Source organism: Cavia porcellus, unplaced genomic scaffold (genome assembly GCF_034190915.1).
Source record: "Cavia porcellus strain 051 isolate PalLab524CR breed Dunkin Hartley unplaced genomic scaffold, mCavPor4.1 scaffold_17, whole genome shotgun sequence".
Classification (NCBI taxonomy): domain Eukaryota; kingdom Metazoa; phylum Chordata; class Mammalia; order Rodentia; family Caviidae; genus Cavia; species Cavia porcellus.
The window spans coordinates 33599611-33614011 of NW_026947500.1; the positions used below are offsets into that span (position 1 = coordinate 33599611).

The following is a 14401-nucleotide window of genomic DNA, read 5'->3' on the forward strand; positions in this document are numbered from 1 at the left end:
ATCTTGCTTTACAAGAAAACACTTCTTGGCATGTAGGAACTACCAAGGAGACACTGTTATTTTTATAGAAACTGGATATTCATAATCTCAATTCCAAATAATCAGAAACTTCAAGTAACTTGACAATGACGAGTAAGCTCTACAAAAGGCAAAGAGCAAATATACATATTATAAAAAAGAATATTCTAGAAGGCAACTTGCAGGTAAATATACCAAATATTTGAGACAAAGCCAGTTATCTTCTGCACCAACTATGTCTTAGGATACTCTTCAGTGATATCTTACATCTCCAGAGAAAACCCCACAGCTCAGCCAAATCCTGGAGCCCTTCTGGGAAGATATTATATTCTATATAGTTTTATTCACAAAGTCTATTATCATTGGACTATCTACTTAATAATCAAAAATTCAGATGTGACAATGCAAATGAGCATTTTGAAAGTGAAGTTCTAAACAAGGATAAGATGTCACTATTGCTTCTAATAGTTCTTCAAACATTGGTAATCCACATATATTGTTGATGGCATACACCAAAATAGTCAGTTTACCATAGTGTCTCGTGGTAAATTCGTGGGTTCCAGTTGAACTGAAGTACATAAATTTACAGAATATAGTTATATGGCTATTCTAACATACGACCCCATAGTGCATGTTTCAGAAAGAGAGAGAGAGAGAGAGAGAGAGAGAGAGAGAGAGAGAGAGAGAAGGAAGAAAGGAAGGAAAGAAGGAAGGAAACAGTTTTAATATTGCTAGGGTAGCAAAGGAGACCATCCTGGAAAATATTGGTGAATTTTGCTTTACAAAGCATGTTAACCAAGGAATACCAGCTTACAGGAAAAATTCATTCATAAAAGTCCTTAACTACAGATTCTAAAAATCAGTTCCCAGACTCTCTGTACCCCACCCCCAAAGCCTAGCATGCCTGATTCTACCCAACAAGGATTCAGTAACAGCTCCTGGAAGAAAAGGGCTTTGAGAATGACTTTTGCTAATCGGTTACTGCTCTTAAATAATAATAGGTCGTAGATCTTTCTATATGTGTTTCCTAGCGTTTCAGATTTTATTTTAAAATGTCTTTAAACTCAAGTTTCTATTAACAATGCACAAAGAACAAAGATAACCCTTGAATGTGAGTCTTCCTAGACACTAAAATTTACTTCTACTCTGTATTTAATGTTCAGTCATTCAGCAGCTCTCACTGATGGCAAAGATGAGATAAACACACTCAGTTTGTGAAGTTTCATTGTCTTTACTTCTGCTTTCTTTCTGGCCATCAAATTTGGGAACGAGTTGGATGCAGGATTTGAAAAACGAGCATCATCTATGGTTTTCACAGATATTTTTCAACCTATCCTTTAGGAGTAGAGGTAAGTTTAGAAAGGCCTTGAAGATAGCCAGAAAAGCCTTTGTATCTTTTCTAATATGTAAGCCTTCCAAATAAAACACAGAGAGGCACTGATGTTAAGCCATATGGACCCTTAATAGTTAATCTTGGATATCTGGGTTCTGGTTTTTGTTTTACGTGAGATACCACCTTCCTCCTTTGGACACAGGTGTCTTTCTTGAAAATATTTTTGAGAAATAATAATTTAAAAAGCTCCACACTGCTAAGCTTGTTAGAGCAAGAAGAAAAAGGAAGTTTCATATTATGACAAGATGCCAGACCTCTCTGGAAGGACTCCAGGGGACAGAGAAAGGATGGGTTCCTTTCCTTGGACACAGACAGCTTTAAAACTATTCTCCTTTGTTGTAAGTTGGAATCTAGATACTGCATTTGGACACCAGCTCTTCACCCCTGCTGAGCGAGTCATTCCCCCCAAAATAAGCTTGTGAAGTTAACAAAACATAGTATAGGCACTCTGGAAAGTGCTAGGGCCAAAAAGTCTCCACCAGAGCCCAGAGGAGACCCTGATATCTACTTTTCACACAACACAGATCGAATGATCTTCTGTAAGTGGCTAGTGCCATTTTTTGGTTCTAGGGCTGGATTCTTCCACCAATCATTTTATTCCCATTCAGGTTTCTAGCAAGCCTGCGACACTGGCCCAGAGATATTTCCTTAGACTTGTGAGTGTTCTCGGGATCCTTTTGCCCCGCACAGCTCAATCTTCCTCTTTATCAGTAGGTGCTTTCTGCATGCCAAAGATAGGCTCAGGAGGCAAGAGGCGACTTCAGGTTCTTGAGGAAAATAGAGAAGCCAAAGCCGCTGCACACGGAGTCTGGAGACTCCTATCCCAGCCCAAAACTACAAGTTTTCCCGCCTCCTCCCGGGAAGCACCCAAATCTTTTTCACCCTGCCTTGCAGCTGGCCAGGGAGATTCCGACATCCAGGGTCAAAGAGGAATCCCTAGGGTCCTAGAACCTCAGCGACAGCAGACATGGGGTTCAAGGCCACCGCGCAGAATCTCGCCCCGCCCCGGCCCCGGTCCAGCCCATTCATCCCGCGGGTCCCGGGTTCCCAGTCCGGGTCGCGCTCACCCACTGCGCTCGCCCACGGCTTCCTTTCTGCTCGCACCCCGGCCAATCTCTATTGTTTTTAAACCACAAAAGTAACCTCCAGAGGGTTTTTTTTTTTTTTCTTCACACTTCTCACACCTCCACCATACCTTAAACCCTGCAATTAAAACAGCCCCCTTTCCCAGCAGTCACAAAGAGTTAAGCGGCAAGCTCCATCCACCTCCAGCCAAGCCACCGCTCTGCCACTATCCCCAAGGCCTGGCGCGACATCTGTCCGTTCCCAACCCGGATAGGAGACGGCCACCCCGCGCGCGGCTCCCCGAAAGCCCTCTCACCCTTCCGCGGATGCCATGGTCTGGGGAACGCCCCCTCCTCTTCGGCACGGTCCGGAAACGGCGGGCCAGGGAGCGAGCGGGCGCCGGGTGAGCTCGAGAGTGTGGCGGGGAGCGATATTTAAGGGGGAGTCTCTCCCCGCCCTTCCGCCCCCCTCCGGGGTAAGCCCTTTAGCGCCTCAACGGGCGCCGGAGGATCCTGTGAGCGCTAATCCACGTCCCAGCTCTCCCCCGCGCGTGCCCAGCGCGCCCCTCCGCGCGTCGCCGCTGCGCTCGGAGAGACGCCGGGGGAACCGAAGGTGGCTTCCCGCAGCGCGCGCTGTCCCCCGGGGCTGGAGGAGCGCGCACGCCCACGGTGCGCCCCCGCCGCCTCCGAGGCCACCTGTGCTTTGCCGCGGGGCCGGCGGGCTCCGAGATGGGTGGCCGCGGGAGGAAGGCGAGTGTGAGAGCCGGGGAGTGCGAGCGTGCGCGCGTGTGCGGGTGTGTGCGCGCCGGGGGAGGCGGCGGAGGCCCCTGCGCTCTGGCTCCGCGCCGGCCGGGGAGGGATTGCGAGGTTTAGCCCCGCTGGAGCTGGGGATTTGCGGGCGATCCCTCTCTATTTTCGTCGAGAGCTGACATCACCCGCGCTGCAGCCTCGGGCGACTCCTTTAACAGCCTCCCCCGCCCTTCATCTCGAGACCCGGTCCCTCCTCTGCTGTCCCTCCCCCCACCACCCAGCCTTTCGCCATAAATTAGCCAAGTAAGAAAAGAGACCTAGCCGGTCGTCCGGGAAAGCTTGGGCAGTCCGTGGCAGGAGCCCAGGATCTTAGGAGTCCCTATTGTTTCCCCTCCAGCCCACGTGGTCCCTGGTCACCTCGCGTTGGGCGACGCGCGGGCAAAAGCCGCGGATACCCGGGATGCCCCTCTGTCCCCAATCCGTGCAGCAGCCTCGTCCCTCCTCCTTTTCATTCCCTGGTACATCTGCTCTGGGTTCACACTCACCCGCACAGGCAGGCACACCCACCCTCATCCTCCCGCGTCTGCTGTAACCAGCACCGCAGAATCTGAGCCGCGGCCGAAACATGCAGGTCGCGCAGCCGGACGCACGCCCTCCCCCGCCGAAGCCCGCATAAATTTCTCGCACTCAATTATTCATCAAGATTAATATTAATACAGCTCTCTGGGAGCCGGGCAGGGGTGCAAAGGAGGGCTTTTTTTTTTTTTTTTTTTGTGGGGGGGTTCAGTCCCAGGGGCGCAGGCCCGGAAGGCGCACGGAGGTGGCGGACTCTGGAAGCTGGAGACGCGCCTGCGCCCAATGGGCTCCGCTCGCCACCGGCTTCAGAGCCCTGGGGGCTGCGCGCAGAGACAGATGGGCTCGTGCTAGGAAAGGTCCGAGTCTCCTGGCCAGCTTTGCATAATAATGACGAGCTCAGTGCAGCTTTTATTATTTCTGGGACCGGGACGCAGCAGAAGGCTACAGTTCCACCACCTGCGGACCCTGTGACTGCCGAGAAGGCAAAGCCTTACTTTCCCCAGCTGAACAATGGGAAGCAAAATCACCCTTTTTGCAGGGCCGTGGTGAGAATTAAGCAGGCGCTTGTGAGAAGATTTGAGAAATGTAAACGCGCCTTGGATCAGTAGGCAGTGTGAGCCTGCCGCCTGGGACCTGCTAGGCGCCTCCAGGCGAGATCCTCAAAACTCCACCCATCTGAGGGCGCTCACTGACTGAGTTCCTAGCAGCCTTCCTCTCGGTGGGAGGCGCACTTTCATCCTGCGCCTGGGCGAGATTTAGGAGAGGGTTGGGTGGCAGGCCTTGTGGAAGCTCGCAGAGCGCCCCCGGGATGGCGCCTCAGGAGCCCGCACACCAGAAGGATCCGGCAGTTAAAAGCCAGGCATGGTATCCTAAGCCTTGAATTCTTCAGCACCTTCCAGCGAAGTAACCTGGAACAAATTTCTCAAACTTCTGTCCTTTCCACCTGCAAAATGGGAACATCATGTGCTCTGCCTTAATGAAACACAGGCGAAGCCTGCACTCTGCAAACTTCAAAAACTGTTCGGTTAATTCTAAGAGTTCTTGGAGGATAGTTTCTTGAGCAGAACGAAGGTCGACCAGGCAGCTGAGATAAGAGAAAGAGAAGGAAAAGGAAAAAAAGAAGAAGGAGAAAGAGAAAAGCTTAACCGAAACTAAAAGTAACTCTATGTTCACTCCTCAGAATCTAAATCTGTACATCTTCCTCTGTCTCCTTCCCTCTCCCGTCTTTCCCGTCTGTCCCATAACTATTGACCAGATCTGCATCCATTCAATCTAGGACCCTTTAAGAATCCTTCTAATTTCGTATTTCCTTTTTTTTTTTTTAAAGTTTAACCACCTCTTCATCTTTGTGCGTTTAACTTTGTATACCCCCCAGAAAATTTAGTTATTGTTTAAACCGTTGGTTTGTTTCTTTAAAAGTAATTCGTAAATGAAAAACCGGCCTCTTGCAAGTTGGCACTATGCTTGGCATTAACTTCTCTTGAGCCCCATGGGTGGGGAGGCCCTGTAAAGTTGTCAGGTGCACAAATTACCATTCTCTTGTCACCCACCAGTTAGTGGTTAATCTTCCCTCTCAGCAGAGGGGGCAGATAGAGAAGAAAACAGAGACCCCCCTCCCAGAAAGAGCTAGTAAGGACCCCAGCAATACTGGTGTTGCCGGCATCCCCTTTAAATTAAGCCTGAATGAATCAAGCTATTAAACTGCTACCCCCCCCCAGTATCTGCCCACAGCCTTGGAGAGATGAATTGCCCAATTTATTAGCACCCACTGGCCACAGCAAGGCACCCTAAGGTGTGTGAACACAGGTTAAGGGAAAGGGTAGAGAAGAGGAGGATGGGGTTGTTTTCAATTTTTAAACATCCCATTGAAAAACGCTTCATATTCAAAGATGGGACAAAGTGCAGTTGAATCCAGTACGCTGGGTTAGAGGGGAGTAGTTATTGCATGTCGCCATCTTCTCCATAAATAACTGCATTTGGACCCTCAGATATCATCTCTGACGCTGGACAGACATTTGAATTCAGCTGCTCTGGGGGAACCAGGTCTATTAAATCATGTGGACTATATCATGTCTAATCCTGGCTAAGAAGAAACTGGTTCTCTTTCTTGGCCCCAGAGATTCCCTGCCAACATGCACAGCAATTCATTCTTAAAACAGTCTAGAACAGTGATTTCCGACACTGGCTGTCCATTCAAATATTCAGAGAGGGCCTCTGAGAAAATTCTCAGGTCCACTTCTAGCAATTTCTGTCCCATCAGTCTGAAGGCCCCTGATTGGGTTTTTTGTTTTTTAATTTTACCTTGATAATTGATTCTACTGAGCAGCTAAAATCAGGAGCCACTGACCAGATGGGGCTTAATAATCTAGAGACAGACCCAGAAATAAGGCCCAGGGAAAGATTTGGAGCAAATTGGTGAGATAGGATACAAGATTGACCCTCTTCTCTTCCAATTCAGGGAATTAAAATCTTTCTAGGCCAAATCTTTTCTATCATTCTAGACAACCAGTTCTTGAAGTCATAAAAACATATGTCTTTGTTCTTCTGTTGTATACATCCGGAACTTGGTGAGAAAGCCACAATGCAGCATTGCATTATTTGGATTAAAATCCAGTTCTGGATCAGTAAAATGTTTCAGTTATTGCCCTTGTGGTGTGTTAGACTCTGTCACATTAGTCCACAAAACAGATTCTTCGCTTCTCATCCCAAAACCGAGGAAGATGGTAATGGCCACCTCAGGGTTGCCATGAGGACAGTACATGGGAAGTCACCAGATGTGGTGGTGCATGCTTATAATGTGAGAGCACTCTGGATGGCTGAGGTAGAAGGGATACCCAGTTTCAGCCCAGTCTGGGCAATTCAGTGACTTAGCGAGACTCTGTGTTAAAAAAAATTTTTTTTAATTGTCCTAAAGGGCTGGAGATATAGCTCAGTATGAAGATCCTGGTTTCAGTGTTCAATTCCAAAAAGGTGGGGTGGAAGTACTCAGCTCTCAGTATGACACATCATAAATGCTCACAGAGAAGTCATCCTAGGCACATTTAATTTACCCAGAGCTCACTTTACCCCAGCTGAAGTATGACCCTCTTGTCTCCTTTTAAACCTCACAAACAACTCCAAGTCTCCTAGTCAGTATTAAGTGAGTGGGGCTTGGACATGAGAACATAACACATCATCCTCACGGGCACAAGCTCATGGGTTCTCAAAAGGTCAGTGTAGAGAACCCCTCATAGGGTTGCATATCAAAAAATCAACATATAGCACACTCTGGTAGATAACTTACAGGATCTTAAAAAAGGAAGTTTAACCATAAGGAATATTTTCCTTTTTAATTTATTAGACTGCTAACTTAACAACCTAATCTATGCTGTAAGAAGTGCCTTTCTAGAGTTGTTCGAGGCAGTCATGGTATCACCGTAACGTTTACAGAGTGCTTACTATAATAGAACTTACATGCATAACTTTGTTTAATTCTAAAGAATTACTCTGTTACTCTCCATTCACAGAAAAAACTGAAGCCAAAAGAGATTAAGGAATTTGCTCCAAGTTACACAGATAGTAGTTGTTTCCATCAGGTTCCCAGCTAGGAAAGGATACAATGTTTAATTGAGTTTAATGGAAGGAACCATTTAAAAGGGAAGTTACCAGGACCTAGAGAGTAGCCTTCATGGAGAAGGTCAGCTGACTGAACATGAGACCTCTGTGGTCATAGCTGCCCAGTGGAAGGGGTCTTGGGAAGGTCCTTTGACCTCAGTTGCCTCCAGTCCTTCCCTCCAGGCTCCTTATTGACCAAAGCCAGCTGGAAAGTAGAGGGCAGAGGACACACGAAAACAAGTCATACACAGTTCTTGCAGTCTTCCCTCACTGGGACACATCAAGGTGGACAATGGTGGAAAGTGGATCTCCAGGGCCAGTAGATGAGACTGGGTTCCATTATAAGCTGTCTTCCTCCTGCAGCTCCTTGCTTTTGATCTCTAGGTTGTGAATCTACATGATAAGAATGCCACTGGTGCCCAGACAGGTTGTCCCGTAACATGCAGAGACCTTGTCACCATAGGCTGTTCCATCAGAGAAACAGACTTGGTCAGATCATTTGGTAGAAATCAGGAAAAAGTGTATTTCTGCAGTAGAAGTCACCGGCTGGCCTTACGCTTTCCAGTCCTGAATTCAATCATGTTCAATATTCTTCTCCAATTCTTATAGAACTGAGTTGAACAAAACTCACTGTGCTCTCCTACGGAATCGGTCCCCTGCCTGGTTCTCCTTCAGATTGCCTGGGGTTGGACATTGCAACTCTGTAGGGGAAGGAACAAGGGCACTCCTAATACAGAGAAGGGAAAAACACCACAGCACTGATTTCCCATTAAAGGCTGCTGAATAAGACCATTCCCCCTCATGATGAAAACAGAGGACAAATGTTTCAAGGTTCAAAGTTTATCAGAAGAAACTGACCTAGAGAGATAAGGAGCAGCCAAGTGACCTCAGAGTTACCCAATCCAAAGAGACTGTCTGAGAAGAATGAATTCGACTTTTGCCCTCAAATATAGTTACTGTTTTATCTGCCTTGATTTCTAAGACGCTTGATGCCCTCCAGAACCTAGTAATGAGAAAACCATTCACCATCAGCTCATTAGGTGAGACATACATGTTCGGGATTCTTTGCAAGTTCAGAACCACCCAGGGAACAAATTTGTTCTTTTTCAGTTTCTAAGCAGGTGTTCAGATAAAGCCAGCCTGGATCTTGGAGCTAAGCAATCTGATGTTTGAATCCTTATTCTTCCACATGTGGTTACCAACTGGTTCACCTAACCCCTGCAGGGCTACATTCCTTTCTCCATAAAATAGAAGGAATTCTTGTAGCTTCACAGTGTGTATCTGGAATACAGTGTGAACACACTGAACTCTGAGCTCTGATCTTCTTAAATAATTGAGGAATGATTGGCTGTGTGCTTGGGTCTGTCTTTAAAACTTTGACCCAGTTACTAAAACTACACGACTAACCATCTTAAGATTTTTAAAAATTAATAAAACAGGCGAGACTTTAGGGGCTCTTTCATAAGATGATTAATATAAGTATACTAATTTTTTAAAATGTGAACTATTTTCAGCTGAATGAAGAGCATGAATGAAAATTATTTTATGATACTCCTATTTTAGTGGAAAGATACTAAACTTAGCATTGGCTTCGAAACCATGAAACTGAAGGTACCTGAAACTGAACTGAAAATGAAGAGGTTTTAGATAGAGAAAAGGCTTTAGAGTGATAATGAGCAAGAGGAGAATTTTTATAGAGGCAGCACCAAATTACTGTACTAAGGTAGACATATTTTTGTAATATGGTGTGCCAGTTAAGTTTAACCTTCACTGTGATTGGATTAAGAGGCTTCTGAAGAGGTGATTGGGTCTGGGGGATGCTATACTCATCAGTGGCTGCTATTCTTACCTGAATGTGCTGCTGGGAGGCAGGGCCCAGTTGGAGGAGGTGGATCATTGATGGTGTGCCTTTGGAGGACACTTCTCTCCTCTTCTCTGCCTCCCAGTCACTATGAAGTGAGCAGATCTGCTCCCTCACACCCTTTCCCATATATTCCTTCCCTGGAGGCAATATACCACGGGCTGAAACCTCTGATACCATAAGCCAAAAAAGATCTTTTAAGTAGGAGGTGTCAGATATTTCTCCCAGCAACATGAAAACTGACCAATATATACAATCTTCAGAATTAAATCACCCTGGGAACCCCCAGACTTAACCATGCTGGGAGCAGTGAGATTCAATCCTCCTCTTAGTTCATCACCCTCTTTCCAATTTGAATGATCTTCAGGAAGTCACTAAATACTCTGAGCATCCAGGTGTACAGCATTGACCTCATCCACAAGGATCCTATGGGAACTAAATGAGGCAATGTCACACGACGCACTTAATACATTGTCTGGTACACTGGGGTAGCTTCTATCACCTGTTTATAACAGCATTCTAGTTGTCATCGTTGCCATTGCTCAAAAGACCTGTGGTGATGCTTTAGATCCAGCCACAGAGGACAGCCAGGAATGAGTCAAGCCATAACCCTATATGTCTATTTGTGGCCACTGAATAGAGAAATAGGAAAATCATCTGTCTCATGGGTGTTTGGAATGTGAAGCTACATGTTTAATTCATTCACTCTTCTTGTTAACAAGTATTAGCAAAAAGAAAAAGTAAGGGAATTCTATTTTTACTTCACTCTCTGAGCTGATGAGAAAAGAGATGTTACTTCATAGAAATCTCAATTCAGACTGAGAACTTGTTCTAAATATAATCTCTTCAGGCAGAAACCATCTCATTAAGTAGAGAGCTGGAGAAGGGTGAAACATTCTCTAGTTTCAATTGTTACTTGATGAATTCTAATAGAAGGAGTATGAATTCATTCCATTTACTTAGTACAGATGAGGGAGGAGACAATAGAAAACGATGAATTGTAAGTTTTCAGTGTATCATTCCCCCGTCAGCATTTCTATTACAGGATGACTCAAGGTTCAGTGTCAGTTAGTGCAAATTCTTTATGCTTACCATAAAGACCATCACATTGGAACTAGAATACTATCTCCTTTTTAGTAGCTTGATCTTGTATAAATCAGGAATATTTTTTGAGAGTTATTGTAATTTCTACCCCTGGTCTCTCTTGATCATAGCAAAGATTGCCACGTATGCATCCACCTTCTCTCATCTCATTTTTTCCTACTGGGACATTACAATATTCAGTATAGTGACATCTTTCTGATGAACAAAAGGATAGAGAGAAATGTTTTAGTTTAAGGATTGCTTTGCTTAACATCAGCTCAATGGAGTAAAATGCTAAGTGACGTGGATGAAGGTTTGCATTGGAAGCTCAAGGTAGGTTTCAGTGGGCATAGAAAACCCAGTGAGCTGATCCCTGTTCTATTCACTCTTAGTTTTTTGGGTTTTTAAAATTTTTTTAGAAACAGGGTCTCACTACATAGTTCAGGCTGGCCCTGAGCTCACTGTGTAGTCCGGGCTGTCCTTGAACTCACAACTATCCTCCTGCCTCAGTCTCCAAGTGCTGGGATTACAGGGATGTGCTACCAACCACGGTTCTGTTCACTTCTTCATGAAATTACCTGGTAAATCTGAGAGAGCTTATATATCAAATCTCAAAAGTATTTTTCTAATGAAATTATTTCCTTTAATAAGACAAAGAAAGATACAACAATCAATCAATTTAGTTTTAAATTGATATTATAGATTCAGGGATTTTTTTTCCTCTTAAAGCAAAGCCTGAAGAACCAAATTATGCCTCTGCATAACTGCAGTAAATTGGAACCTATCCCAGTTCACTCTGAAGTTTTATTTGTTAGCACCTGGATACCATTTTGTATGTGACACACCATTTCCCTTTCCATTGAAAATAAACAACTTTCGCTGAATCAGGCCGCTTTAAGGATTATGAGCATTCTTTCTCTTTTGTGTGAAATTATCTTTTCCTAGAAACCATAGTGCAGAAACTTAAAAGTGGATTTTTTCCCTTTAATAATCCAATCTTGAACTTAATTCTTCACCTAAGAAAACTGTTCCCTATTTTACCTACTGATTTTTTTTCTTTGTCAACCTAGGTCTCCATCAAACATAGCCCAAGCCTGTGAGTAAACACTAAGTGAACTGGGATACAAACGTGAAGGGAGCCCTTAAAAACTCAGCCATTGAAAAAATCTTCTTAAAATTCTGGGCCTCAACTGCACATCCGGGCAGAGCTCTGCCAGGGAAAGCAAATCCTACTGCCAAGAAAAGCAAAGAGAGACCACAAATTGCTACCAAACCACTCCAAAATGTTCTTGTCTTTCCAACAGCCCCCATAAGACAAACTCCCCCAAACCCTAGGGATCCAAAGTATTTCACTCCAAACTTTCACAGAATTCTAAAGAAGAATAAAAATCAGACAGAAATTAAGATATCTGCCTTACTTCTTAGTGTCTTTAATTAGCAGTCAGCTTTCCTTTAATTCTTCTCATCTTCATGTAAGATACTCCCCTGTTAGAACAGAGGGAAGCTGTGTCAATACACCACCACCCAAAGACTTCATCGATGGCCAAGTTAGACCACAAAAAATAAGTTAAAACCAAGGGCTGCCCTCGGTGATTTGATGTCGTCCCTCATCATTTCTACTGCACATTCTAGGAATTCATGAGGTTTGATGTGTATAATGTGATTCTGGCAGTGCCCTCTCATTGTTCTCCCAGCTTCCAAACTGGTCCCACATTGTGTGACTCTGTCTCCTGCCTTACATGCCATCAGTCTCTTTGTCACACTTTCTCTTGTATCCTTCTAGTTTTCTGGAAGTTCCTCAAATATTCTGGGACCCCTCCTTTCTAAGACCTTTGCACATCCTCTTCCCTTTCTCTGGAATGTTCTCCTATTTCCCACCTTTGTTTTAGTAATTAACTCCTTAACTTACCTATCTTCTCTCCAAGGACTGCAAACTGTTTGTTCATGCTCTCTAGAATAAATCAGTGTCTCCTGTTGGATCCGGAAACTCCTCCCCAGAGCTTTATGCACTCAGAAGTGGGGGCTTATGAAAATGGTTGCATTTGGGGACTACAGTGATTTCTTTTAGGAGATGGGGTCTCGACAGTGGTAGTTCAGTGTAGCAGTGACCTGGAAAGACATGTCCTTCTTTCTAGCTCCTCCTTTTCTTTGCCTCCTGGATGCCATGATGTGAGCAGCCTTCCCCAGCTACATCTTTCCAGGATGCTGTGTCTAGTCTATGGACTGAGTGTTCTAAACACTATTAACCAAAGTAAACCTCTCCTCCTTTAAGCTGTAGATGTCGGGTATTTTGTTCCAGCAATGAAAAACTACCTTTTGCTTGGTGGCTACTGTGTAAGTCAGACAAGGCAAGGATAGGCTGTTTAGGACTGACATTTTTGATCTTTAGCTTTCAATGCTGATTCTTTTCCAGCTAAATCTTATTTTCAGTGAAACACAGGTTAGGATTGCTAATATTCTGCATATGTGAGGAGGTCACATGACTAAGGCAAGCATCCATCAATTTTTTCCACCTTTAGTATTCCCAGTCCTTGGTACATAGCAAGCACTCAATAAGTTTTGTTGATGTATGAAAGACAGACAGGTAGAAAATCAATCAAGACACAATTCTTGGTTGAATTCAGGATGGAAGAGACTTATTGATCAATATTGTAATAGAGGTTGCAAAAAAAAAAGGCTTACTAGGCTTTGAACAGATGATGAATTTGACAGCATGAAAGTTCTTAAAGCCCAGAGAAATATGAAAATTCATATTCAAAACCTATACTCATAACTCCAGAGGATAATGGATACTGTGCTGCAAAGATGACTTGATGGCTGCAAATTTCCCACTTGTCCAACTGAGCTCAAGCCCTTTTTTATTATGTCCAATCTGTCCTGCCCTTGCCCCACTCCATCTGCATGTTGGTAGGAAATATTTTTAAAATCACCACAGATGCTGGTGGTTCTTCTCCATAGTGTATTCATAGAGTTCCACTTACATAGCCCCACGTTCCTTGATTTTGTCCTTAGCCCTTCCAGTCCTTGGAAGCCCATCTACTGATCCTTTCCTGTGACTGCCCCCTCCTCCAATCTTACAACACCATGAGTGGACCTCATAGCATTCTAAAACTTCCTTTCCTCGTCCCATCCCTCATAACATTTCTTATCATGAGGTTCTTGACCTCTAAGCTTCCCTTTCTGGAGAACAGCATCCATGGAACCATCCCACAATAGCAGCCAATGTTCATAGTGTACAACAGGCCAGATAGTGTTTGCATGCTTCACTCTCAGAGACATTGCCTCATTGAATCTTCCAACCATTTCACTCCCATTCACAGATGAGCTGCAACAGTGAGATAGAGATTACAACGGCTCTAAGTTAACAATGCATAAATTATAGATCTGAGACTGAAGGTTAGGTTGGGTCTTCTGACCGCTGTCTGCTGTCTAGTACAGCCCTCTTGCTTGCCTTCCTAGAACTCCACTTCTAGGTTTTCACCCTCTTGGCAAAGTGAGCAAAATGTTTGCAAGTGGGCTATAAGAAACCACATTATTAACCCCTATATTTGAACTCCAACATGAATTGTCTTCTCAGCTGACTGGCCTTGCCTTGGCTAGCCAACCTGACTTGTCATTGCATTTTAGAGTTCATGATGGCCCGTCTCAGAGACAATCTTTCATTGTGCTTGATTGTATGTGTTTTCCAAGTTCTTTCCTTAATTATAATATTCTATTTCCTGTGGAGCCATTGAAGCTGAATACACATGCAGGGCTGTGGCATGGCTGGGGCATGGCTGATCTGTGAACAAAGAGATGCCTCAAAGGGCAAGATAGGCCACAGTTGAGGATACTTGGCTCCAACCTCAATAGGATGAATATTGTGGCTGCGGCATTTCACTCCTGTTGTGGGATTTACCTGGAGACTTTTTCCTTGGATAGTTCTCCTTAATTAGCATAGTCTGTTGTTTGGAGGGGTCCTTGAACCCTTCCCAAGGTCATGCTCAGGTTTCCTGCACTTTCCAATCTAACCCTTCCTTGTTTGAAAATAAATAAATATGAGCTACCCAGACATTTCCTCTC

General features: G+C 44.6%; 1 protein-coding gene across 2 annotated transcripts in view; it reads right to left on the reverse strand.

Annotated features, from left to right (window-relative positions):
- The window catches only part of Slc1a2 (solute carrier family 1 member 2), a 156487-nt gene extending 152827 nt beyond the window's left edge, over window positions 1-3660 (reverse strand). The window contains exon 1 of one of the 2 annotated variants that reach the window (XM_063227773.1): window positions 3643-3660. Coding sequence is in view for 1 of the 2 variants with exons in the window: in XM_003463856.5 (XP_003463904.3) it covers window positions 2793-2809 (17 nt within the window). In the remaining variant the exon portion in view is untranslated. Of the gene's footprint in view, window positions 1-2792; window positions 3441-3642 lie in introns of those variants that run through there. The other variant, XM_003463856.5, reaches the window with a different exon arrangement.
- Window positions 3661-14401: the final 10741 nt, after the last annotated feature.